This window comes from Kryptolebias marmoratus, linkage group LG22 (assembly GCF_001649575.2).
Source record: "Kryptolebias marmoratus isolate JLee-2015 linkage group LG22, ASM164957v2, whole genome shotgun sequence".
Taxonomy (NCBI): domain Eukaryota; kingdom Metazoa; phylum Chordata; class Actinopteri; order Cyprinodontiformes; family Rivulidae; genus Kryptolebias; species Kryptolebias marmoratus.
This window is the reverse complement of record NC_051451.1, coordinates 18,853,767-18,880,129: the sequence shown is the minus strand read 5'-3', so window position 1 is coordinate 18,880,129 and position 26,363 is coordinate 18,853,767. Positions and strand designations below refer to the sequence as shown.

The window sequence follows — 26,363 nt, the reverse complement described above, 5'->3', positions numbered from 1 at the left end:
GCTTATAGATAAATGCAACAAAAAGAAACCAGAAGGAAGGACAGAGAAATAACAGAACCAGGAAGAAATAAAGTGAAAAGAACAAAAAGTGAGGAAAAGAGGAAGGTGCTGAAAACAAATGAGCAAAAAGAGCACACTAAGAACTTTTTAAGAAACACTTATTGCCTTCGGGGAGCAAAGTTTTGAGCAGCCAGCAGTGCCCACTCACGAAAATAATGAAAACCAGCACTTAGTTCCAACAAACAGTGCAAATGACAATACAATAAAAAACAATATTAAAATAATCATAGTAATAAAAAAATCACAGTTCTTTATAAGCTCAGTGACAGCAGAGACAAATGAGTCCTGCATTTTATCTTTATGCATCTTCCACCTGTCAGGAGTGGAAATACGGTGGAGTCAGATTGACTGGTCCTTTATGAAGGACCTCACTTTATAAATGTGATGACAATCATTAAGGGATGAGTCTGCGATTTTATGGCATCTGTTAACCATTCCCCACAGTCCCATTCTACTTTTAAGGGACAATAACCCAGACCAGTAAAAGAAAATGTAAGCACATATTCAATAAAACACGAGTGAATATGTGTGTCTCATAAAAGGTACAGCTAACATTAAAGCCTCTGAGCTTGACACAAACACGTCCTCCGATGCAGACTGCATGAGCATGAAGTTCACGATAAAGCAAATACTAGACGGATACAAACTCTCAAGGGAACCTGAAAGGAGGAAACATGGAAAATGGGACAAATGAGAGCAAAACAGTAAAAACTGTGAGAGAAGAAAGGAACAAAACAAAGATGAGAATGAAGGAGTGAATGTGTCTGATGAGAGTTATAAGAGATGGAAGCACAGAAGGAATTAAAGATGGAAGAAAAGGGAGAAGGATGCAAGGAATAACATAGGAAGACAGAAAAATGATGAAAGGTGCAAGCATAAAGGGAAAATAAGAATGGATGTGCAGGAAATAGGTGGAAGAAGGGGCACAAAAAAGAGAGAAGGAAAAAGGAAAGGTTAAAGAAGACAGTAAAGGAGGGATGGAAGCAGAGAAAGAGAAAGAAGGTAGAAGGTAGAAGTTAAGAACAGATGCATATAGGAGGAGAAGGAACGATGGAAAACTACAGTAGAGGTTTAGAAGAGGGGCAAGGACAATTAAGGCATAAGAAGAGATGATGGATAAAGGATGGATGGACACAGAGGAAGAAAAACTGAAAGCCAGGATTCAAGGGAAGGAAGGAGAAGAAGAGAGAAAAGAGAGCAAAGATGGAGGCATAAGAAGGTAAAAAGTTAAGAAGAGTAAAAAGCCTGGAAAAGAGGAAGACAGAATGATGAAATAATGGAGGTGAAAGGAAGGATGGAGACAAAGGGGAGGGAAAATTAAGACATAGGAAGAGAGAAAGAAAAATATGAATGGATGGATGGATGGATAGATGGATGGATGGATGGAGGAATGAAGAATGGATAGTGTAAAGGATGAAAAAAAAGAAAGGAAGGAAGGAAGAAAGGAAGGAAGGAATGAATGAAAGAAGGAAGGAGAGAGAGAGACAAAAGGAAGGAAAATTGAAAGGGAAGAAAGAAAAGACTGATGGATAGAGTCATAGAAGAGAGAAAATAAAGGATGTAAAATAGGAAGAAAAGAAAAGAAGGACGTGAAGAAGGAAAATAATTAAGAAGCAGCTTAATGGGAGAGATTTTAAACAAAAAGAAAAATGAAGGGAGGAGGAAGGAAAAGAGCAAAAGGAGGGCTTCAAAGAACGTCTCTTCTGTCCCGCGCGGGATTTACTGTGCCACCAGAGGGTCGTAAGTAAACTCACCCACACAACGCCACCCGCCCACCCCCTCCACCACCACCACATTCTTCAACACTGGAAGCTGTAGCTGAGCTTCGACCCGCGCCTGAAACGCACCAGAGGAAGCGACGTGCAGACAGACAGACAGGCAGGCAGAGGCAGCGGGACATCGCAGCCACCCCAGTTCGCCGACAGCCACCTGACAGAGGCAGCGTGGAAACAACACCCGAACCGGGACCATGGAGAGCGCAGCCAACAGCTCGGACGTGGAGCAGCGGATCCAGCTGCCCCTGTTCGCCAACGGCAGCGGCTTCTGTCGGAACCTGACCGACAACGGCAACAGCTTCTCGGAGACGCGGTGCGGCGGAGAGCCCGGGCTGACCGGCAGCCTGGAGGACGACGCCAACCCCATTTTTATTGCCATCATCATCACCGCTCTCTACTCCATCGTGTGCATGGTGGGGCTGGTGGGGAATGTGCTGGTCATGTACATCATCGTCAGGTAAGACATAACAACAAAAAAGCTCCGAAATGTTGATATTATTACACTCAAAGGGCTTTCTTTGTCGCCTTTGTTGCACACATTTTATGCTTTTTACACGTTTCAAACAGACTCCTCTAACCTGTTGCTGTACTGGACGAAAAGGTGTGTGTCTACGTGTGTGTGCGCATATGTGTGTGTTTGTTTATGCGTGGCAAAGTAAAACCTGATAAATGCGCAGCTCTCAGCGCGGCTGCCGCTCGTGCGTAAAATGTCTCCAACCTCGCAGCAAATGACTCCAGAGCGCAGAACGCAAACACAACTAAAGAGAGAGAGAGAGGTGGGAAAGAGCCGCTGCTGTGGAAAACAACACGAACACAAACGCGACTTTTGAACTGTATGAATTCTTCTGCCACTTTGAGCCGCAGTGCCATAACTAAACTGGCGCTGAAGATGCGCCACGTGACTCTCATGGGAACAAAAAACATTACGCACCATGATGGAGACTGTCTGAAGACACTGTTCAGTGTTTTCTCCTCATGCAAGTTGGAATAAAATCAATATGAAATAGTTGGAAATGTTCAAGCAACAGGCACACACGGGTGAAGGTCAGCAAAGTGTTCCTCTCCAACTGCTTCTGAGATTTTATACACAAAATGAAGAGCTTTCTCACACTTTCATCCATCTTTTTTGGATAAAACTAGCAAGTAAAACTAAAAACCTGGAGAGATTTGTATGTTGACTCATCTTTTGCTTCTTTTCAGCAGCTCTCTCCACATTATGTCCATAACTCATCCCCAGAATTTCTGGGTCTTTTTAACCCTTTGATTTTGAAACCTTTCTACAACCTCTCCCCTCAGTGAGAGGGGAGACTTCTTCAATATATATATTGTTCATCTTCCAGACTCCTCCACTGTATTGAAAACTATAGGAGGCAAACTTGGGATAGTGGGTGTCAGATTTTGTTTGGGGCGGCGTTTCAAAGAGGGTACACAGATCTTCAGCCGGTGCTCGGCACAGTTTCATGCAATGTCAGATCCTTCATCAAGCTCACTATTCTAAAGCCAGGTTTGCAGAAATATTTGACAGCATCCCGTCTGCGTACAGTGCAGTAGGTCACAGCAAATTACTCACACATATTTTGGAGTTGTCCTACTTTGTGGCCTGCTTTATTTTCTCCTTCCTGCTAAAAAGGACTTAACAGTGTTCACAACTTTGCTACCTTAAGAGGCCAATGCTGCTAAATTGAAAATCTGCAGCTCCAGCTACATATACAAGCTGGATAAGAGAGGTCCTTTATTTTCTTCAACTTGAAAATAATCAACCTGCTTCATTCTGAACTGAGCACCACAGTGATGGGTTTTAACATGTGTGTACAGATGTGGATATATGTGTTTATATATGTGTAGATTACATAGATTTTTTAATTTCTTATAACGTTTTTTTTCTTCTGCTTACTCAGTGTGTTGGAGGTAAGTGCTGTGGCGAAGAGTGTTTGTTTATTGCTGATGTAAAACTTGTGAAAAGTTCAATTAAAAAGTGTGTTAAAAATAAGAAATTTCCTAAAAACTACTCCATGTTCCTAGCTGATTTCCTTTTGAAATCTACAGAGCACTCTCAGGCCTAATCTGTTCACATTTCTCACGCCACATGTTAAAAAAAAAAACTCTGTCACGTTTTTCAAGGTTCCATTTTCATGCTTCCTTTCATGTAAAGTTAAGTCACGCTTGCAATAAAAAATGATCCAGTCTTGTAATGATATTCTGCCCCTTGGGAGTGGATTTTATTGGTATAAACAGATTTCTAATTGCATATGAAAAGCTGACATTTCCACTGATGGAATGACCCCCCAACCCCCACCCTCTCCCAGCCGATGCTCGGCGGAGCTTTTTCAGGTAGAAACGGCATTATAGATCGGTGGGGAAGATATAGCAGCGCAGCAGGAAAATGACAAGTGCGCTCGGAAAGGAGCTGACCACGAGAGCAGGGCGGTGTGGAGAAAGATCGATGGTGATCAGTGAGGAAGTGAGAAGGATGGGAAGAGGACAGGGGAGAAAAGTACGAAGGTGTTCACCCTAATCCGTTCAGCTTGCAATTACTCACTTCATCGGTCCGATGGAGTGAGTGAAGAGCAGTCAGGAGGGCGCTGGGTTTCCTGTGGTCGAATAGGGAAGAAGAGCCTCATTTCTGTCCTGATTTACTGTAAGACACCACACAGCTTCGCTCACTGTTTCCTCGTACATGAATGCACCTTCACCAAACTAACTCGTCTCTGAATGCCTCCTGAGCTGCATTCGTTTTGCCAAAGAATGCTCACATATGTGCCAGATGTTCTCCAACCCAAATGACTTGGTTACAATCGATCCGCTCTTTGTGCCTTCGAGGCGACAAAATGAAATAAAAGACAAATGAACAGCAGAACAAAAAGAGGCAAAATCTCTTTTAAAATGGAGCTTAGGCGCCAGCATTGTCTTTATGACGGCAGCCATCTGTGTGCGATGCAGATGAAAGATGCTGAGCTTTAGATAACATTTCCTTTCGCAGCAGATCGGGACACAAAGTAGGGGCTGTTGTTCTGAGCAGCTATGATCCACCTGCTCCCCTTCATTTTCTCCAACAATAATAATACTTTCCCAGACTGAACACAGCCGGGGGTCTGTTTATGACCAAAGAGATGTCCTGGTTTCTGCAACTTTCTGAGCTAATGAGTCTAAGGATAAACCCACCATCCATAAGGGTTGTTCATCTGTCTTCTCATTTTCCCTATTCCTGAATCCTGTTTGGTTTTTTCCCCTCTTGGCAGAGTGAGAGTAAACCACCATTTAGATAATGGCACACACAGATGGATATTCACTTATTTTCTTGATCTCTTCAACCCCGTTTTATAGACTTGGCCTTGAAAGCAGTTTGGACAGATTAAATAGAGGCAGCAGTGGATGTGAGACACACGACCCCCCTCCTTTCCTTGTAGTCTGAGTAATGACAAACTCAAAGCCATAAAAACATCTCTCTCTCTTTACTCTTTTATCTCTGTCCATTTGCGGCCTCTCTCGGGGCCCCTCTGCAAACATCCGCAAACTTCTGGTGAGCAAACAAACATGACCAAAGAGGTGCATGCTCAATTGGAAAAGAGAAAAGAAAAAAAAAAAAATCAATTGCGTTGGGTTCCCACAAGGAATACGCCGCTAGTGCAGATTGCTTCCTGTTGCCATAGCAACACTGGGAGGTGTTTTGAGCCAGATGATTGCTAAATGAGTCCACTGCTTCCCCCCAAATGCCTGATCCCCCCACCCGGCATCCAGCTTGATGAGCAGCTGTGGCTAGTTGGTCACATTCAGCAGCTGGAGCATTTCTGAAGCTCAATAAAAAAAATAAATAAATAAAAAAAAACTGAATAAAAATAAAAAGCTGCACCTGCTGGCCTGGACTGCACCCACCCTAACAACAAGTGTGGTCTCATGCTGGTTGGTTGCTTTTTCACGTGATGCGGTGTCTCAGTGACTCAGTGATATTGTATTCAAAAGAGACAGGTGCACATTTGAGAATCAGACCCCAGTTATAGCAGACGCAAAGCTAAAAAGGAAGCTAACAGCATGTGGTTCATGAATCTAAAACAAGAGATCCCCACTAATGAATTCTCTTACCTCCCACTGCCTGACCCAATGGTGTCCCGTTGAGCCTCAGATAACCAACCTGCAGTCACTCATCTGCCGACGCAATGTTCAACAAAAATCCTGGGTGTTTGAAATTATTTTACAAAAATGCTCAGAGCTTATCTCGTCATCCTGGAGGAGAATACTTCCATGTGAAGAGAAACGATAAAGATTATAGCTGGAATTGTTTAGGAAAGAGCCTTTTACTGTAACGAGGCTAACAGCAGGGGTTCTCAAAAGAAATTTGCCCAAGAACCAGTTTTATTTCTAAGCAGGCAAATGTGTGGCAGCTTTAATTAGCAATGCTTTTGTTAACTACGTTTTTTTAATTCGGTCTTTGTTCTAACACATAGTTGAACTTTGCCAGGATGCTCTTTTATTTTTCTAACTATTTTCCATGTTTTCTTATTTTTGTTTGAGCGGTTTTAGTTCTAACTTTACCTGTAAGTCACTTTACTTAAATGGCAACTATGTTTTTTTTTTTTAATACAACAAATGCTAAATATGTGAAAACGATAGATTTGAGTTTGACAAAATTATCAAAGAAAGCATTTTATTTTATTATAATTATAATTCAGGAATTAAACTCTGACACATTTAAGCACTCAGCAGGACGTCCTCGACGTACCTGTCTCATTGGGTTGGCTGTTTACACGGTGGTGCATGTAAGGGTGTGCAAAGGAGGTTGAATTTTTATAGCGCTCAAAATGTAAAATCAATGAGAGGGCACGAAAAACCTGACCAAAAGACTGGGGCCTCTTTGATGTCAAGATCGAAATGTAACCTCAAACTATTAAAACTAATTAACTACAGACTATAATTAGCTGACCATTTGTGATATTATTAGTGTTTTTAATGCCCATTTACTGTATGTCATCAGAAATTGCTTACATTTTAAACTTGGATCATTCTGACATATAATCCCAAATTAAAGATGGCACCTCATCCAGTTTCTCAAGCTGCTAATCAGCGTTTCTAGCCAGGTCCTGTACAAACCCAAAATAAGAGCGGAACCAATGGGATGAGAGTTCTGTGAGCAAGCAAATTGGCAAATTGACTGTCATTATTAACCTTTTCTGAGCTGAACTACAACTGACTCCTTCATTACTCATAATTTATTAAAATATCAATACTTTGCAGGCCACATTTGATGCACTTATGGGCTAAATATGGCACGAGGGCCACCAGTTGGTGACCACTGACTTCACCAATTAAATCAATATTAAACACCTTTATGTGCTATCTATTTGAAACATAATAGAGATGAAGGTTTTTGGAGTTAACAGACAACTCCTGTAAAAAGTAACGGGCTGCATTGGATTTATTAGTTTTATTCTCCTGCAGACGGATTGTTTGTGCCTTGTTTTCCTAATGCTGCTGACAGACGCGCTGAGACCCTGTCAGCGCATCTGCACCTGAATTGTTAAAGCTTCAGGCGGTCGTTGTTCTGCTTTATGAGTATTTTATCCTTAAAGTCTGCGGAAAGCTTCCCCCTGCAAATGCAGGCTCTCACTAGGGGCAGCACGAGTTTAACACAAGAAATATTTTAGATGCCAAAACTGGGAAGCCTTCTTGTCACAGAACATATTTCTTGGTGTGTTTCAACACAAGATTAACAGCTAAATAGTCATGTTCTCAAGAAAAATTTGACTCTGTGACAACCCAGGCCAAACAGTGTATATAATACATTTATATATAACTGCGTGTTACATATATTGTCTTGTTGGCAACATCTTATTGTACCTTTATATGTGTCGCTGAAATAACACACAGCAGTGTTTCTAGTGAGGAAAAAAGAAGAGGCTATGATTAGATAGACTTATTCCTTCAGTTTGCAGGATTTACCATCATATTCACATCACTAATAAACCTAAATTTTTATGTGGTGAGGTTTAGGCACAGAAATACTTGAATAAGTTAGGAGAAAGAGCCTAGTTTTGGTTAAACTGCACCATTTAATGATGTTAATTTCACGTTAGAAAGCCCAGTTTTCTGGGTTACCAAGGCTACCAATACAAGAGGGATTTTACATGCCCTTTTACATACAACAGCAGGCAATAACTTATTTTCAAACAGAGTTAAAGGTCAAAATAACAGCTCGCACTAACAAACCAATGACATGTCTTGAAGGAGAAGAAGAGTGAGTCCTCATCGTATTCGAATTGGAAAAAAAGTACATGGTCAAGTCAAAAAAATCTATTCAAGTGTTGTTTCAGCATTTCAATTTTAGGACTGAGTTTTTTTTTGTTTTTGTTTTTTTTTTTTATCTCCAACACCTCTTCCAGTATAAATCATTTGGGGTTTTGGATAAGTTGCACCTGAATTATTGAAATTGTTTTACAGACTACTCCAATTAGCAGGAGGTGGGCCGTATGGGATCAAAGAGAATGACATCAGGCTAATTAATGCAGATGAGCTCTCAGTGAGTGTGCAAAATGTAGGAAAGGAAGACAGTCAGGATCATTGACTTTGATTTAGATCCCGCCTTTGATGGGTGTGAATCAGGCCTGATTGCGCTGGGTGACGGTGCGACTTTGGGAACATTTCTGTGGATGGTAGACGTCTTCACTGTCAGAGGCACTGAGCCTGCAACACAATAGAATCTGTTATTCCTCATCGCAGCCAGCCTGCTCAGACCTTCTCTGACCTTGGTTTTGTAACATCTGTTCAGTATGACACATGGAGCTGCTAAACGAAGACGCGCAGACAGCCCGATAATTGCTGCAGATTTTATACTGCAATTACCTTGTTTGCTTTAGGGTGCCGGCAAACTCATCTGGCACAAATGAGCCAGGAGCCGACTTGCACTTTTGGCAACAATAAAACTCAAAGATGCAGAAGAAAAGCAGCACAGTGTGAAGCCTTGAGAGAGAGAAAAAATAATAATGTCTTCCTCCCTAAATATGTGTATCTGCATACAACAAAGCAGCACATAGTTTAAACTCACACGAAAGAGATGATTATAAGAAGGGAGAGCTAATCACGCTGTCCCTCTTGTGTGTGTTTACGAGTAATGAATTTCCTAATGTCATCAGACACTCCGGGAAAATTAGACCTTTTCAGTTTGTTCTTTTGGGGGGTGTTTTGTCATATAAAATAAAAAGAAGGAAAGAAAGGAAATAAACAAAGGAAGAAAAAAAGACTAAGCTGTAGATACCAAGAAGCTGTCAGGGAAAATAAATAAGGTCATTTTCTGTCGGAATGAAGTGGAAGACTGATGGAATCATGATTGATTAAACAGAGAAAAAAAAAACAACAAAACGATTTGGTGGGTTTTTTTGATAATCGATGATTGACGCAGGCTCTTTTACAAAGAGGCTGAGTCATTCTTTCTGCTTCTGATCTTTATTTGCCATAAAATGTGTCATTTATGATCAAAGCTGGCAGATTTAAGTCCCAACAGGATTGGAAATTTAATCATCTCTGTGAATTTCTTTTTTTTTTTTTGCAAAGGGTCAAACATGAGTAAGCAAAAAATGTCACAATCCTGGAGTTTTGCGGGTTTTTTAAAAATTTATTTATGTTTACTAATCATAGCCTATCCTTAGATATTTTTCAGAGTTCAGTATGTTTGAGTTTACTTAGTTTTCTCCATTTCACTGATTATTGTTTGGTTCAGTTATGTTTGTCTCTGCTTATTACTCACCTGTCCTTCGATGTGTTCATCCATCCATCCATAAATTCAGCCATCTTCTACCTCCTATTCGTGGTCGGGAAGCAACAGGTCCAGGAGGGAGACCCAGATGAGACCCTTTCCCTCCCCAGCAGCATTCTCCATCTTCTCCTGGGGCTCCTCGAAAGCTGCTTCCAGGTCAGAGAGGATATACCAAGACTCCCAGATATGCACTTGAGCTGCTCCACTTGAGGCAGAGACTCATCTCAACCCGGAGGGAGCATTCCACCTTTCCCCGGTTTATAACCATGGCCTTGGACTTAGAGGAGCTGACTCTCTTTTCAGCTGTGAACTGTCCCAGTGCACGCAGAAGGTCAGGGCCTGAGGACAACAACAGAACCCCATCATCCCTAAAAAGGAGAGATCCCAACCTGACACTCTCCTCTCTACGACTGCGTCCTGAGATCCTGTCCATGAGCACCACAAACAGGATCGGTGACATGGCGCAGCCCTGGCGGAGTCCAACATGCAAAATGAACGAGCTTGACTTTGTGACAAGGATTAGGACGCAGTTCTTCCTTTGGTTATACAGGATCTGTAAGCCCCAACCAAACCAAACTCACCTGTCCTGCATCTGCTAATTAGCCCGACTGCAGTCTGTCAGAAATTCTCCCTCCCAGCATACTTGCTGCTTCTCTCCCAGTCGTTCTGTTCGCTCTCTGTTCTCCAGTTTTATAGCACCCGTCTTCTTTATGTGCTCCCTGTGTTTTCCCTTTTGTAAGTGTTTGCAGCTTCATCATCTTTTTGCTTTATTTCTTATTAAAGTCTTAGTTTCCTCACTACGAGTTTCACCCGAGTTTTTGAGTCTGCACCTCGGGTCCTCTGGATCACAGCAACCCGACAGAACAATGAAGTAAACAGGTGACCTAAGAAATTGTGAAATGTGTCACATTTTGTCATCTGTGTTCCATTTTTTTTTTTTTTGCCTTTGCACCTCCCGAAAGGGGCAAAAGGTGTAAAGAGACCCTCAACAACAGAGTCTTTTGTCTTTTAAAAGTAGTGTTTCTAGGCAACAAACTAAGAAGCTGGATCTGACCCTAAATCGTTTCATTTCTGTAGATGGCAAACCACTACAAGAGTGACTCACAATCAAATGGACAGAAAATGTCAAATGAGAGGAACATAAGGTTGTTGAGTGCATGCAGTGTGTGTGATTTACACCATTTCTGTGAACCAGACAACCCTGTGAAGGTTCGTTAAGGGGTTTAACAAGATAAAGTGTATGTCTTTCAGACAGTTTTTCTTATATCTATATAATTTATATATATAGTCATATAATATGACCCATTAATTGTGCTGCTTCACATGTTTAAAACCAATTTCCCCACAAAACTGCCATCAACTCACAGAAACATCACGTTTCAATGCTTCTGCAGCTGTCTTCAGTTCAGTTCATCTTTGCTCTCACAGATACTGATCTCCTTAGATCGCGTTCAATCAGGAGTGTTCCTACATGTCACCTCGCAACGCCGATGGATGTTATTACTTGTAGTTTCTGTTGGTGCTCATGTGGAGGGTCTGCAATGTGTGCATTTTAGTGAGTGAATTGTTTTTTTTTTCTTGTGACCAGACATTAAATTATAAAAAGGATAGAAATGNGGGGGGGGGGGGAGAGTGCTGAGCAGCTCAGCTGGTTGAGAAGGCGCTTCAGGTGTTGCAGACAGTTTGTGTCTTGGCCTGATGCCCTTTGCTGCTCTTTTTTGTCTCTTCTTGGCTGCAAACTCTGCGATTAAAGTCAGCGGTGTGAAAAAGCCTACATTACCTGCTCTCCTCTTTTGCTTTCCACCTGCCTTGAACTATCAGAAAGGTATGTCAGAAACACCACAACCACCTGCATTCTTTCATTGAAACTGCTTTTAAAAAGCAATAGCAGTTAAACCCAAGTTGTAGAACAATAGATTTATACAGACATATTTATTGCCTGCCTCAGAAGGCGAGAGGTAATAACATTTTCACCTGTCTGTGTTCATTTGTCAGTAGTGTGACCAAAATATCTCATGAACCAAGTGACGGAATGTGATGAAACTCTTAGAAAGAAATCATTGGATGTACATCGACAACTGATCAGCTTTTAGAGTCGACGCAACTTAAGATGGCTGCCACACGTGAGCAATACTAGCAAACACAAAAATGACTATAACTCAGTCAATTATTCTGATATTAAGCTAATATTATGTGTGGTAGTAGTTGAGAGTCAGTCACAACATATTCTGATGGGTGCTGTCACATCTCACAGTATCATATCAGATCAATCATAACGTCAGTTCGAGGGTTGGACCAAAATGACTTGAAGATAACATGATCTTAATTTAAATGTCTGGCATAAAAAGCAACTGGGGGTATGCATTTGTTCAAGGAATGCCAGGCCTTTGATTATTTATGTAATTTGTTTGGAAAAATAATCACAATCGTCTCAAACAGAGGAAGGAAGAGTCAAGATCTTTCTTTTCTGATATTTTTGTTGTTTGCTGTTCAAATAGATTTCCATACGGGTGTGAGCTCCTTTGTTCGTGCGCCACTTTGTTCCTCGGCTCGAGCAGCATCACATCTGTCACAACGCTGTCCGTCCATCTGTCTGACAAACAGCTCGCCAGGCCGTTTGTCTCTCTGCTTTCTGGATGCATAATTACTCATCTTTACTGTTTGTCTTCCAGTTTTGTGATTCTGTGAGTCACAGCAGATGTTCAGCGTCAGCTCAGGAAATGTGGGTTGTCAGGCTGAATCTGGGCTCCTTTAGTCATTCTTAGAAAGGGACTCTTCACAAGAGTCTGGTCCAGAGATGGTGAACAAAGCTTCACGCCCAGAAGGAAATCTCACGTTGAAGTCCTTCGCAAACTTACAAATCTCTGTTCTTTAATTCTGCCATTATTGCCCACTGCAGAAATGTGGGCGATACTGTAATTGCCTGTGTGTCTGTGTATGTATGTGTCTGTCTGTTAGCAAAATATCTCAAGAAATGCTGGACAGATTTTAATGAAATGCTCAGAAAGTAATCATTGGATCTCCATCCAGAACTGATTAAACTTCAATTTTACAGATACTGATCTAGATTTTGGTGTGGTAGTAGCTGAGAGTGATTCCCAACATGTAGTCCCAAGCACTGAAAGATAACTTGGGATCTCGCAAGTGATCATACTTAGCATTATTCTCAAAATTTGACCAAAAGGCTAAAATTTCCTCATTTTTCCAGATATCTTGGTTTCAAACTCTGGCATGAAAGGCGGTGGGCGAGTAGCAGAGTTGCCAAATGTATGCCAACTTTCTCATTTACCATACTTTGTAAGATGAAAAATGAAGTAAGCTGAAGTGAGACTTTAAAATGGAAGCAGAAACATAAGATTTAAAAGCTGAGGGTCGCTGTGAAGAATAATTTTACCAGGGCCACATGTTCTTGATCTGCAGAAACTTCCTGCTCAAATATTTTTGCTTTAGAATATAATAGTTACCACATCCTGTTAGTTTTCTTTTGACCCGGCCCTCGCTGAGCTTTCTCTGCTCAAATAACGCTCAATGTGACAGGGTTATTGATCAGCTAACACCTTCCTGTCCTCCACACCGACACAAAGACCAAAGAAAAATCGTTTCAGACGAGGACTTTAGTGTAATCAAATTTTTTACTACTAGCTGGGAGTTTTGTAAAGAATAAACGATTCTCTTTCAGGTTGCTTGGGTTCAGGTCAATTTTTCTAAAAACAAAATTTCAGACCGAGATTAGAATCCATTATCGGCTTTTTAGCACAGTTCTTTAAAGATTTTTTCGTCTTTGCCTGTAAATGCTGAATTATGTGTTTTTATTCCTTGTCAGCTTTATTCAAGCTTTGTCAAATAAAACTCAAAGAGCAGTAAAACCTGTTCATTTGATAGTGTTTACAGATTAATTAAAGCCAAACGCCTTTTTCCAGCAGGACCCCATTTAATGGAGTTATTTAGATCTTTTCATTCCTTTCTTTGTGTTTCTTTGTCCTTTTTTTAAATAATCATTGTCACCACAGGGAACAAGTTGACAACATAAAAACATTTGTGGCATTTAGACTTAAATATAAACCTATTATTTTAGCAAACAGCTGCTATCTTGAGGCGAGGACTGAGAACTTTTAAGGCACTCAAATATGACCAAATCTAACTTCTGGTGTAAAAATAAGTTATTGCTAATGTAACCAACAGTTCATAATCCTTAAACTATCAGAGAATATGAAATCTTTTCTGCTTGTTTGAAGCTAATTAGATGTTCTGTTTGGACATTAATAACACAACGCTCACTCACGCTTATGTTTTAACATGTTCATTTTCTTCCTGTCAAAGAATTACTTGATATCTCAGACCCAGGCCTGTTCTACCTTTTTATGTTGTTTTTTTAATTAAAAGCAAAATACATTTTTGCTGTAAAAACACACCCAAAAAAGGAAAGGTTAGGTTTCATTAAAGAAAGATACAAGAAAAAAAAAGGTTTGACATGGTTGCTTCTTTTTAATTTAATCTTTGCCTAAACCAGGAGACTTTATTCTGTATTTTTCAAAGTTGTTCTTGGAGTTTTAGTTTTCTCTTGTTTACTGAAAATAAGCGCAGTCACCTTGCAGAATAAAAGACTTTTGTCTGTTTCTGTTCATCATCACGACTGAGGTTACTCCGAATATAACACCTTGAGTCAGCTCCCTCACCACAACAGTTCAAATATGTCACTTTTCTTACTCCTGTTAGTTTTGGATTCAGAACTTGTGGCATTTCTCCTGAATTACCGGTGTCATCTTTTTCTGAGCGAAAACAACAGCTTTGAATTTGTTGGTGCTGAACTGATTTCCAGCAGTTACCCCTCAGTGATTAGTACCATTTATCTTGTAGACCTTCAGTGAGAACTAATGGGGAGAATTATGCTTTTTACAAATACTGATAATGTGATTCTGACTCTTTCATACCATTTCAGCTTTCTAATCTGTGGTGCGAATTCTGTACAGATTCAGTCAGAGAAAAAGCCAGTGAGGGTGTTGTCCTGTGGAGAGGAGTCACTGCAGGCAGGAAGCAGTCAAGATTTCTAGTTTGGAAATTCTGGAGATTGATTATTAGAAATTAGTCAAGTAATTAGAGGTAATTTCAGTAGTTTTCAACCTGCCTTATACATATTACTCACAGTACATTCATCCATCCGTCATTATTTTGTTTTTTTGATTTTATCCTAGTTCCGTGTTCACACTATGTTTGTGTTTGTGGATTTTCAGTATGTTTTCTTTCACATGTTTTGTTTTTCCATGACTATGGTTTCCTCAGCTCCCCTGATCACTCCTTTATTACACCTGATTCTCATCCTCTCCTTCCAGACGATCTCCAGCACTCAGCCCTCCCAGCAGACACAAGCGCCTTGTTTTCACTCAGAACTTGGCAGATTTCTCCTGGTTCCTCCAAGTCCAGTTTTCTTGGATCGTTTGTTACATCTGCCACCTTGTTTTGTTGTCCATTTAATGAAGCACTTTTAGGATTATGCCTGCCTGCCTGCACACTTGCATCCTTGCCAACCCTTTAACCGTTTCACCTGAGGCATTCTCAGGCCAGAAAAGATATATAATCCTTCCAGTCAGGGTTTCCTGCTAATGGGACATGCCTTGAAAACCACCAAACAGGCATCCAGGAGGCTTGCTAATCAGCCACCTCAGCTGACTCATTTCTATGTGGAGGAGCAGCGTCTCTACTCACCCTGGATGACAGAGCTCTTCACTTTACTTCTGCTTTACTGGGATTTTGCTCTTTTGGTCATGATCATACCTCATGACCATAGATGAGGGTTGGATCATAGATGAACAAGTAAATCGAGAGTTTTGTCTTTCCTATTAGCTCCTTTTTCACAACAACAGCCCAGGGCCTCATCCTCATTTCTGCAGTCAAATCCCCAGTTTATCTCCATCCTGCCATCTCTCATGAACAAGACACCAAAACACTTACAATCCTCTGTTTGAGGTAGTAACTCATCTCCAACCTGGACTGAGAAGTCCACTTTCCTCTGGTGGAGAACTATAACATCAAATATGGAGGAGCTGACTCTCATCTCACACTCGGCTGTGAACTTCCCCAGTGCACTCTGAAGATCATGGGTTAACGTTCACAAAAATCAAAGATGAGACCCTCAAGCTGCTGAATCAGACACCTTCCTCTCCACGACTATGGCTCATCCAAAAAGGATGACCATATAAACGAGAGAATATATGTTTATTGAGGATTCATTTATGTCTGTGTGTACTGAGACGTACAACATCCACGCGACTTAAACACGAGGAGATCTCAACATCCTGTCACCGTTCATCACAGGAACACATGCTGTTCGTTGCGGAGAGCATGGACTGTGTTACTGTACGCTCAAGAGCCAGAGGCATCCAGATGTCTGCTCGCATCAGCAGCCTGTCTTCTGCTGTGGACCTAATGGTTTATCTGCACCCGGCAGCGGCCCGTGAATCACACACAAGGCTACAAACACCCGGTCCAGCTCCACGGGGCTAATGACAAATTGTGTTTAGATTGCTGCATTATAAAAACCATAAAAAGTCAACTGTTTCTGTTCCAAACTGTTCACCACAAGTGTGTGGGTTTCAGTTTTGACATTTGGTGAAAATATGCCAGCAATACTGTTGATTCGTTGGAGACCTGTTCCAAATCAAAGATCAGTCTGGTTCTCATACGGCGACTAATGTCTGCCAACTTACCGATGTCTCCAGTATCTGTCAGCTTTCCAAGAACATTACTTTGACTCATCGAACGTTGTACAAAGAAAGCAAAACCCAACAGAGACGTCCGCTGAGGATGATAAGCAACGCATTAGCTGCTCCACTTTCTACATCATTGCTTGATTTATTTTACTTTTCATTCAACTCAATAGCAAAAGCCTCAATGCTTTAATTTGTGGCAATAACTAAAAATAAACACATCTGATTTATCTATTAAGACTTTTGTAAATTATGCAGGAGCACAGATTATGTTTGCTTGCTGATGGTACACTCACTCGTCAGCTCCAAGTAATGAGAAAATAAAATGCTTCCCCACTCTAAAAATATAAAAAATAACGTGCAACCAGTTCGTGTGTGTGTGTGTGTGTGTTTCTTTTTTCTCTGTAGACTTCGAAGAAATAAAATTCATTTCTTGCCGCTGCTTCTGTAATTCTGAGGTTGCTTTCTGGCCGCACTAATGCATTAAATAAAAAGAAATGTGTTCCAGCGACGTGATGATCATCTGCTCCGTCCCAGTGGTTGCCATGGTGAAGCTCAAGATTCAGACGGGAAAACACTCGGCTATCAGCTCGTTAACATACGGGAACATTTGAACGGCTCCGTGCTATCTGCTATTTTCATGAAGCGGGGATGCGGCGCGAGGGCAGAGTTTATTATGGCTCCTGCTTCGTCATCCCTCGTATGTTCAAACTCTGAATCTCTGTTTGAACTGGAGTAAAAACCCCATCAGGCATGGACCTCGCCAAGGAAGAATTGTGCCGGTTTTTATCTTTAGTTTCTGAATAATGAAATGGGACATTTTGGTCGTCCTATTTGATACAAATCTATTTTCAGGCTGTTGTTTGTGAGGTCACAGGACATGAAAAGATGGAAATGAAGCAGTACGCTTTGGAAATCAGTTCATTTTTTAATAGAAACATTATTAGATTCACTTAAACTCCCACACACTGATTTCTGGAATGACTTCTTGGATATAGCTTATTTTTTCTAATCATTTTTAACCTCACTGATGCCTTTGTATATAAACACTGTTGCTTGTTTTCAATGTCCTGAGGGTTCATTGTATCCTGATCAGATGAGTAAAGGAGTCTTATCTGTGTTTTGAGTTTTTCTCTGTAAAACATGTTCTCATTTGTGAGAAAAGAATGAGAAACAGGAAGAACGGGAGGGTGTCTCATCCCTCCAGATGGGAGCTTGTTGGTTAATGAAGAGTTATGAGGCGCAGTTTCTCACTCAGAGAAATGCTTTATCTTATTTATTTCTTCATCGCTCCACGTATTTTGCCACCGCAGTGATTATGTGCTTTTGGGTAATTCAGTGTAATCTGAATTTTGAGTTAATTTGAGCGTTATAATCATTTATGTTTGTTGTCTGTATAACGAGACAGTGTTTTGTCTTCTGTTTATGTGAGCTGTCAGAGTTACCTCCCAGAATGAGTAGATTCTCAGTGACTAATGCTTATCAAATAATTGCCGCTGGCTAGAATATAAACTTTTATTGTAATAAAGTAATGTGATCCATTTTCCAGCGTTAACACCCGTTTTGTAAATGCCTCACTCCTTAAAGGTGAAGAGAGACTGCGGTTGTCCAGGAAATATCAGCCTGTCCTGCAAATATTCACGGCTAATTCGAAACAAGCATGTATTTATTGAAATGTGATGCGACTCCAGTCGGTGAGATTCTACAAAACGCATTAATTAGTTGTGAATATACGAACAGATTTTCTTTCAGTCGTTGCATCTCATTTTATAGTTGAATGTTTATGATCAATTTCACTGATTATGAAACAGGCAACAGGTGGCAAATAAAGGTTTATACTAGGGAAATAAATTAGCATAGCATTAATTATTTTTTTGCTATGGAATCCTTATCTGCAAGCGTTGATTAAACTCCTAAAGTGTTTTATGTTTAGAACTTCTGTTTCAGACACAAATTTATTTAAGTCATAAATGAATCTGGTGCAACTTTGCATCATTCAGGAACACAGCAGGACTATGATTCCTTCAAGGAATGCCTTTCATGCCAGAGTTTTAAACTCAAATCATCCTATGCTGAAAACGGATAGAGTTATACCTGTTTTGGTCAAACCCTTTAAATAACATTATGCATGATCTTATGCAATATTGTAAAATCTTGCAGGACGTTATAGGGCTCAGATAATTCGTTGAGGATGATTCCTAGCAACTATTGCACCAAGCTTAGCTCAATATCTGTAAAACTGACAGAGTTATAGCCATTTTCAGAATGGCCAAAGTGGCCGTGTTGATTTAAGTTGATGCCAAAAGTTAATCAGTTGTAGGTGTACATGAAATGACTACTGTCTGAAAGTTTCATTAAATTCCAATAAACCTATCAGCTGAGATGCAGCTGATAGGAAAGAAAGAATTCATTTTAACAAAACTTCACTTCAACGAGATCCCCAAAAGCAGCCAGAAGGTGTTTCTGTGCGTGTTTTATAAGCTCAACAGTAAACCCACACCACCAGTCTTGCAATAAGAACAGAAAAAAAGCTGGTAAAATTGTTGTTGCGTCTGGTAACGCTGAAAGCTCACTAACAGACATGAGACAAGGCCATTTTGCTTCATAAGCTGCACGGAGAACACTCGAGAGAAACATCATCTGCAGGCGTGTTTATGAGGGTCTTTAAGTCAGCAGGGGGATGTTGGAAATTTCATCCAGCTTCATCAAGTTCAGCCAAGCGAGACAGCTTCTACTGCATTGCGAGGCGTCTCGCCAGTCCCAGCGCAAATAAACTGTAGGATAACACAATAAGATGTCAGCGTTGGGCCTAATCAGAATTTAACAAACTAGCTGTCGTCTCTGGTTATTAGGAAGATTTTGACCGACTGGGAGGTGTGCTGCGACAAGACTAAATGTGAATTATCTCAGCGGCGGAGTGACAGTTGGAGTTTAATGTATGAAAGGCCCGGCAGATTTAATGTGTCATAGTCAGAGTGTGTTTTCAAATAAATTCAATTACTTTCCAACAGGGAAGCTTCTAAGGACTTATTATGTGTCATTCTGCGGAAAAAGCAAAAGTGCCCCGGTTGCTCTGAAAGTAAATAAAAATGAATAGTGGGCATTTTAGGGAAATACAGTCGACTTGTTCACTTGATGGCAGGAGGGTTGAAAAAAGAAATCACGTGTGGTAAAATCGCTGAGGGAGACAGGAGGTCAGACTGATTGTTCTGGAGCAAAGAGCTGATTCAAAGATAACGTATAACTTGGATTTTTATTGAACTGTATGTTCAACAGAGCAAAACGGGGACTCAATCAGGAGATCTGCAAACCTATGATTGAGTATAATACGCGTTACGAAGATGGACTGGACAATAAACAGTAAACAGAAATTTTGGGGTTGTAAATAAATGGAGAGACTTTTACAGATTTTTACTCTTTTGCTGCTTTGTTTTGGATTGGGTGGAAGGGGTTGGTTCTCTTCAAAAAGTGGTTATTTATTTTGTTATGTCATATGTTAATTAAAGGCCTAGCATTCGTTGAAGGAACACATTTGTCCTTTTCATGTCAGCTTTAAGCGATTTTTTTTATGCTGATGCTGGATAGTTTTATAGTTACGACATTATTCAAGATCTCCTGTGATTTGAGAGATTTTGTGAGAGATGTGTTGAAGATGTGATGACTCTCAGCTACTGCCACGTCAAATTTAGCTCAGTATCTGTCAGATTGACTGAGTTATAGACATTTTTGTGTTAGCTAAGGTTCATTAGCTCTGGTGGCCATCTTGAATTGGGCTGACTCCAAAAGTGGATCAGTTGTAGAAGATTACTTTCTGAGAGTTTCATTAAAACCTGTCCACTGGTTCATGAAATTCACATTTTATTAGTGAAAGTATTCCCTCATCCATCCAAAACACTGAATTCAGGTGTTCCAATCACTTCTGATCGCCTCTGTGTCTCGCATGCTGCTGGGTTTTTTTTTTCAGTCTTAATTCTCTCAAACTTTTTATTGCAAATAAAAGTAGAAGAAAAGGTGCCAAGGAAGTGTAATAAAAAGGTATTTCCACAATAAAAGAAAACCAAGGAGAAGATTAACACCTAAACAGAGGTGTGTTGTTAGGTCATTAAAACACTGGGGGCTTAGCCCGGCCCACGAATGCTCTGATTTTCCAAAACTGTTGCGTCACGTAGTGCACACGTGTCAAGCTCCGCTCCTCGGGGGTCCACTCTCCTACTCTTCTAGCTTTCAGACACCTGCTTTAAATTCATGACTTATGGACGTGCTTCTGGAGAACTTGATGATTTGGCGAGGAGGTAATTAAACCGTTTGAATCAGGTGTGTTGGAGCAGAAACAGTAGCAGGACAGCGAACCCCTGGAGGCCTGGAGTTTGACACCCCTGACGTCAAGGAATGCAACCACCATGTGTGGATTATTATTCAACTAATTATCTGAAACATTTGCTTTTCAGGGTTGACAAAGAAATTTCTGCTTTAGCTTATAGACACAAGCTCTGAGGCAGACTCACTGGAACTACAGACTAGCCTATCAGGAATCATGGAGCCCTTATTTCCCACCTACAAACACTCTTCTGGTCTAAAGACCCATTTTGGACATCATTGCCAAGGACAACCTGAAGCTGGAACTGACCTTATGTTTCCTGCGAGCAGCTGGGATTTCCTGCAGGTCCGGATCAAGCTGCGTTCAGAGGTTCTCCCCGCCATGGGAGTTTCCACCTGGGACCTCTAAGACCCATCTCCAGGGCTCTCTTGAACCCAGGACCACTGTCTACGTTAAATCCTGGAACAAATTTTCTTCATCACAATCTCACTGTTCCTGCTTATGATTCTGGTGGTAGAGCATCTATAATATAACAAAATTCTGGGTTGGTAATAATAGTCAGACTCATTATCACGACAGTACTTCTCTTTTTTATTTGAGTTTATTGTTTTAACTAAACCTCACTGACTCTTGTAATAATATTATTTGTGTTCAAGCTGCTTGTTTAACTCTATAAGATGTGTTGTACCTGATTTTTTTTACCTAGGCCAGCCTGTACAGTGTTAAATAAAACAAATGAACTATATATTCAGAGTTTTTATTCACCTTTTTTGCCATTTTCATTGTTAACTTTTGGGGTAAAACAGTAGAAAAACACTTGAGGTTGATCATATAGTCTACAAAATTGTATGCTGCTAACAGTTTGTTTACAATTTTATCAGCTCATGTTTCTAAGTGTCTCTTGTGTTTTTTATAATCAGACTTAAACAAATATTTAGACCTAAATGTGCCTTATAATAGGTCCTCCAAGAGTATAAAGCCTTTTCAGTGTTGAAAAGGGATTTCAAAAATCTGATTACTGATGTCTTCATGCAGTGTCACTTACTCCTTTAAAAAATCAAACCTGAGAATGAAAACAGGAAACAGTCTTTTAGTGTCTACAGCCACAAAAAGGTTTTCAGTAGAGACCTTGAAGTTTTTTTGTTTTTTTTTTAGATATTATTTATGAATGATTTGATTTTGTTGCTGTAGTTTTCCTTTCTTGCAGGAAGGTTGAAATATTAAATACTAAATGACTACAAAGATACATTCCTAATGTGACAAACAGTGGGTGGTTTTATGTGTGAGCACCCTAAAAAGACAAGTTTTCTGTAACTTCTGCGTGTTTTCTACCCAGATACACCAAAATGAAGACGGCTACCAACATCTACATCTTCAACCTGGCGCTGGCAGACACCTTGGTCACCAGCACGCTTCCGTTCCAGAGCGTCAACTACCTGATGGGCACCTGGCCGTTCGGTGACGTGCTGTGCAAGATGGTGATGTCCATCGACTACTACAACATGTTCACCTCCATCTTCACTCTCACCACCATGAGCATTGACCGCTACGTCGCCGTGTGCCACCCTGTCAAGGCGCTGGACTTTAGGACGCCGCGCAACGCCAAGATTGTCAACGTGTGCAACTGGATTTTGTCCTCGGCCATCGGGCTGCCTGTCATGTTCATGGCCTCCACTGTGGTGACTCATAAGCGTAAGCACACATGTGCACATGCGTGTGATGTCAACAAGGTTACTGTTTATTCCTGCAGCCTTCTTGCAGCGAGGCGGTGGTGCTAAGCAGCCAAATCCAGAGTAGTTCAGTATTTTGTGTCGTAAAACTGCTGAATGATCATCCTCCAATAAGTGATGAGTCCACGTTTTTAGGGCGGAGGGTTGTAAAAAATTACTTTTTGTAAAATTTGCATGTAATAAATATTTAAGTGAACATGTCAGCATTCAGTGTGTGTGTGTGTGTCATCCTCACAGACTCCGACTTTGTTGACTGCAAGCTCAATTTCCCCCACCCCTCCTGGTACTGGGACACCCTGATGAAGATCTGCGTCTTCATCTTTGCCTTCATCATGCCTGTCCTCATCATCACCGTCTGCTATGGCCTCATGATCCTGCGGCTGAAGAGTGTGCGAATGCTGTCAGGCTCCCAGGTAAGAAAAATAAATAAAAATCTCTCTCTATCTGGCAGATAGGAAGCAAATCAAGTAAATTACAGTGTCTTTTATATACTTTCTCTCAATAGCTCTTAATTTCACATAAGTAAAAGCTGATTGATTTTATTTTTAAGCGTAATCAGGGGCAGCATCAGGCGTACTTACAATAAAAAGATTCATTACTTGCTGTCAAGACGTAGCAATTTAAGAAATCAACTTAGGCCTGAGTCTGTGGTTCAGTTTTAATCACAAGCTAAAGACTCGCGGCTTTAAGTGAGTAAAAACTGCTGCTGGTTCATTTAGAATTTAAACTTGAGATGTTATTTATGGTATTTAAAGATTAAAAATACCACAGCTTGAAAAAGTGTTTTACATTCTACCTAAAGTACATAGAGAACATTTTATTCTCATTATATGATGATGCACAAGATTCAAAAGTCCAGTGACCAAAATGTTTCTAGCTTTGATCTTATTTGAGCTGGAAACTGATTGAATGTTTAAGTTTTAACTGTAGAGGAAAGTAAGATCACCTGCAGTAATGTGTGTGTTGCTCTGGTCTGTTGTGGTGAAGAAGGAGCTGAGCTGAAAGGCAAAGCTCAGGATTGTGTACGTTCCAAACCTCCCCTGTGATGATGAAGAACAAGATCCTGCATACATTCTGCTCAAATGAGCTTCTTCCATAGGGTAACTGGAATGTCTGGGCTTCCCTCCTAAACCACTGATAAGCAGCAGAAAATGGATGGATGGATAAATCTATCCATTTAGTTTCGACATCTAACTAGCTATTCTGATAGCTAAAGCTAAACAAAGTGGAGTAACAGTAAAAAATTAAAGGTGTCTTGTAATAAATGAGACTCAAACTTTGATTTCAGGTCCCACCGACCCTCCGTCCTTCACCTTAGTGTTTTTATGGACGTTAGAAGAGACACTTTGTTCCTTGATTGTGAATCTGTTTCATATTGGGCTCAAGGTCAACACAGCTTTTATTCAGGAGAAAGACCATGTTGTGTGTTTACATTAGAAATAAAGGACATTCAGGGTGAAATTTGTTTCCTTTGCAGTTTTTTTCCCCACTCCAATTTCTTTATAATCTTTCTACAATATTTTTCTTTCCGTCTTAAACTCTTTTACCTTTTTAAAAAAAAAAACCTTACAGGAGAAAGACAGAAACCTGCGTCGAATCACCCGGATGGTCCTGGTGGTGGTCGCTGTCTTCATCGTCTGCTGGACTCCCATCCACGTCTTCGTCATCATCACGGCTCTGATCAACATCCCCAGCTCCATGCTGTACATCATCACCTGGCACTTCTGCATCGCCCTGGGCTACACCAACAGGTACAAACACAGGAGAGGCTGTCACTTATTGTCTTAAATATTATTGTGAGAGGTCGCTGCTCAGCTATGGGATAAAGCAAGAAAATCTTTTAGCGAATAAAAAAAAGAGTAAGAGGAAAAAATGATTAGTTGGAATAAATGCATTATAAGAAAGTTGTCAAATAATATCAAGTGTTTTTTTTATATAATTTGCTGGTAGATATTTTTAAAACTAGTCCAAAGAAAATACACTTTCCGCACCACACACAGCTGAATCTGTTATAACTTTAACCTTTTTTTTTTTACCGTTGTTCTCCTGCAGTAGTCTGAACCCGGTTCTTTACGGCTACCTGGATGAGAACTTTAAGCGCTGTTTCCGTGAGTTCTGCACCCCGAGTTCCTCAGTGCTGGAGATGCAGAACTCATCCAGGACCGGAGCCACCAGCCGCAAAGTCCCACAGCGAGAACACAACACTGCCAACACGGGCGAGAGGTCCAATCAGCAGGTAGTCTCTGTGTGTGTGTGTGTGTGTGTGTGTGTGTGTGTGATATCAAAATTTCGGCTATTTTAGCAGCTATGATCTGACAAATAACTTGTAGATAAAACGTATCTGTTCCAAAACTAAACCCCAAGAATTCATCTTTCACCAGAATAAAATCTAACATTTTTAGATGGATAAAAGAACAAACAAAATATTTGGTTGACTTGACAGAACAGCCTAGAATTGACACAAACACTCTTTGCTCCGCCCTCTGCAGGTATGACTAGCCTTGGAGGGGTCGTCGGTGGACTCGCGCTGTTGTGGTGGCGTCACCAACGACGATCTCAACTCAGAACTCACGCAGGTCACCACGGGGCTTTAATCCCACGCACAGAAACCACACGGGAACACGGCGGCACCAGAAACCCGGCTGGAGCCGAACAGCACAGGCCGCTTTCGAGACGCGCCGCTACTTTACTTTCACCGAGCCAGACCGCACACCTGCTGTTGGTCACCAAACGTGGCTGCACAAATCATCGGGTTTTTAAACTGCTACACGATTAAGCAGCAGGGTCATTAACATAGCTTCGCCTTAAACTGTAACAATATTTGGGTCCAGTTTTAAAATTTTGAGTTTTGAAGATTTGCCAGCAAGCAGACAAATTAAATGGCTTATAGAATTACTTTAAAACCTTGTAGTATGATGTTTTATTTGTTTTGCCTTAATTATCTCCTGGATTGTGCTAAAAAAAAATAAATCTGTTAATTGTCTTTGTTCTTACGCCTTCATGCCACTTTGCCACATTTCCTCAGGATGTCTTCTGTAAGAAGTATTTTCACTTGTCAGGAAACAGCTGGAGTTGCTGGCAATGTGGATTTACGGTTGTTACAGCTCAAAAGCCCTGTGGCTTTGACTCTGCTGAATGGAAGGGGCAATTCTGAGTCATTTGCACCAACTGTGCTTTTCAATCTGCCTCTGTCTGAATGCAGCGGGGGTTGACTCCGACGCTTAGCACCAATCACGGCTCTACGCAGCACCACGCTGGCCACTTCAGAATTATGACAAGAGTTGCCGTGCAGCCCTGTTCTATTCATCAACCCAGTTATTGTTTCCACGCCTCACTTTAGACTTTACCTTAATTAACCAATCGAACTTGAACTGGATGAAACTTTTCATAAAACTTGTGGAACAGAAGCCTGAAGTTTAAGAAAAAAAAACAAAAAAACAAAGGATGGATGTCTGTTCCTCGTTTTTACAAAAACCCTAACAAACTTCTGAATGTACAGGCAGGAAATCATTCGTGTTTACTACAGTGGATCTCTGTGCCAAACCGTGGATGCTCTGAACCAGCAAGAGGGGACGCCTGAGCCTGTTTGTACCGCGCACAAGAACGCTAACGTAGGAGCAGACACTCGTTCCTCAGTGTACGCTTAACCACAGTCTAACAGTCGTTACATGATGTTTAAATGGACTAATTTCAGCTCTGGAGAATTTGACAAGAGAGCCAAGCAGGACTGACATCTGCTATAATCTTTAAAATTGCCTGTGCTTTCATGTTTGTATGTGTACTCTTTGTGCAAGATGCCTTCTGTTGTTGTTGTTGTTGTTGTTGTTGTTGTCGTTGCTCGCCACAAATATCTGTGAATCTGTATTTTTTTATAATTCTCTATGAAGACACTTGTATTTATCTCAAATGTACCTATTCTGTTGCTGTTTTTTATCGATACAAAAGGAGAAATCGTGAAAATCACTGTAAATTATTGCGCACAGATGCTGTTATACTAAATCTGCTTTGTTAGCCTAAAGAGTGTGTGTGTGT

The 26,363-nt window shown here is 40.8% G+C and overlaps 1 protein-coding gene across 1 annotated transcript; it reads left to right on the top strand.

Annotated features, from left to right (window-relative positions):
• The first annotated feature begins 1,836 nt into the window (after window positions 1–1,836).
• Window positions 1,837–26,363, top strand: oprm1 (opioid receptor, mu 1). Its single transcript, XM_017427151.3, has 6 exons — window positions 1,837–2,292; window positions 21,938–22,293; window positions 22,569–22,744; window positions 23,904–24,082; window positions 24,384–24,567; window positions 24,821–26,363. Exons 1-6 carry the CDS (start codon window positions 2,030–2,032, stop codon window positions 24,824–24,826), a joined length of 1,164 nt encoding a protein of 387 aa, XP_017282640.1. The 5' UTR covers window positions 1,837–2,029; the 3' UTR covers window positions 24,827–26,363.

Coding starts and splice junctions, on each gene's coding strand:
- oprm1 (XM_017427151.3), top strand. CDS start 2,030: ATGGAGAGCGCAGCCAACAGCTCGGACGTGGAGCAGCGGATCCAGCTG. Junction 2,293..21,937: donor GTCATGTACATCATCGTCAG/GTAAGACATAAC, acceptor TTTTCTACCCAG/ATACACCAAAATGAAGACGG. Junction 22,745..23,903: donor GAATGCTGTCAGGCTCCCAG/GTAAGAAAAATA, acceptor AAAACCTTACAG/GAGAAAGACAGAAACCTGCG.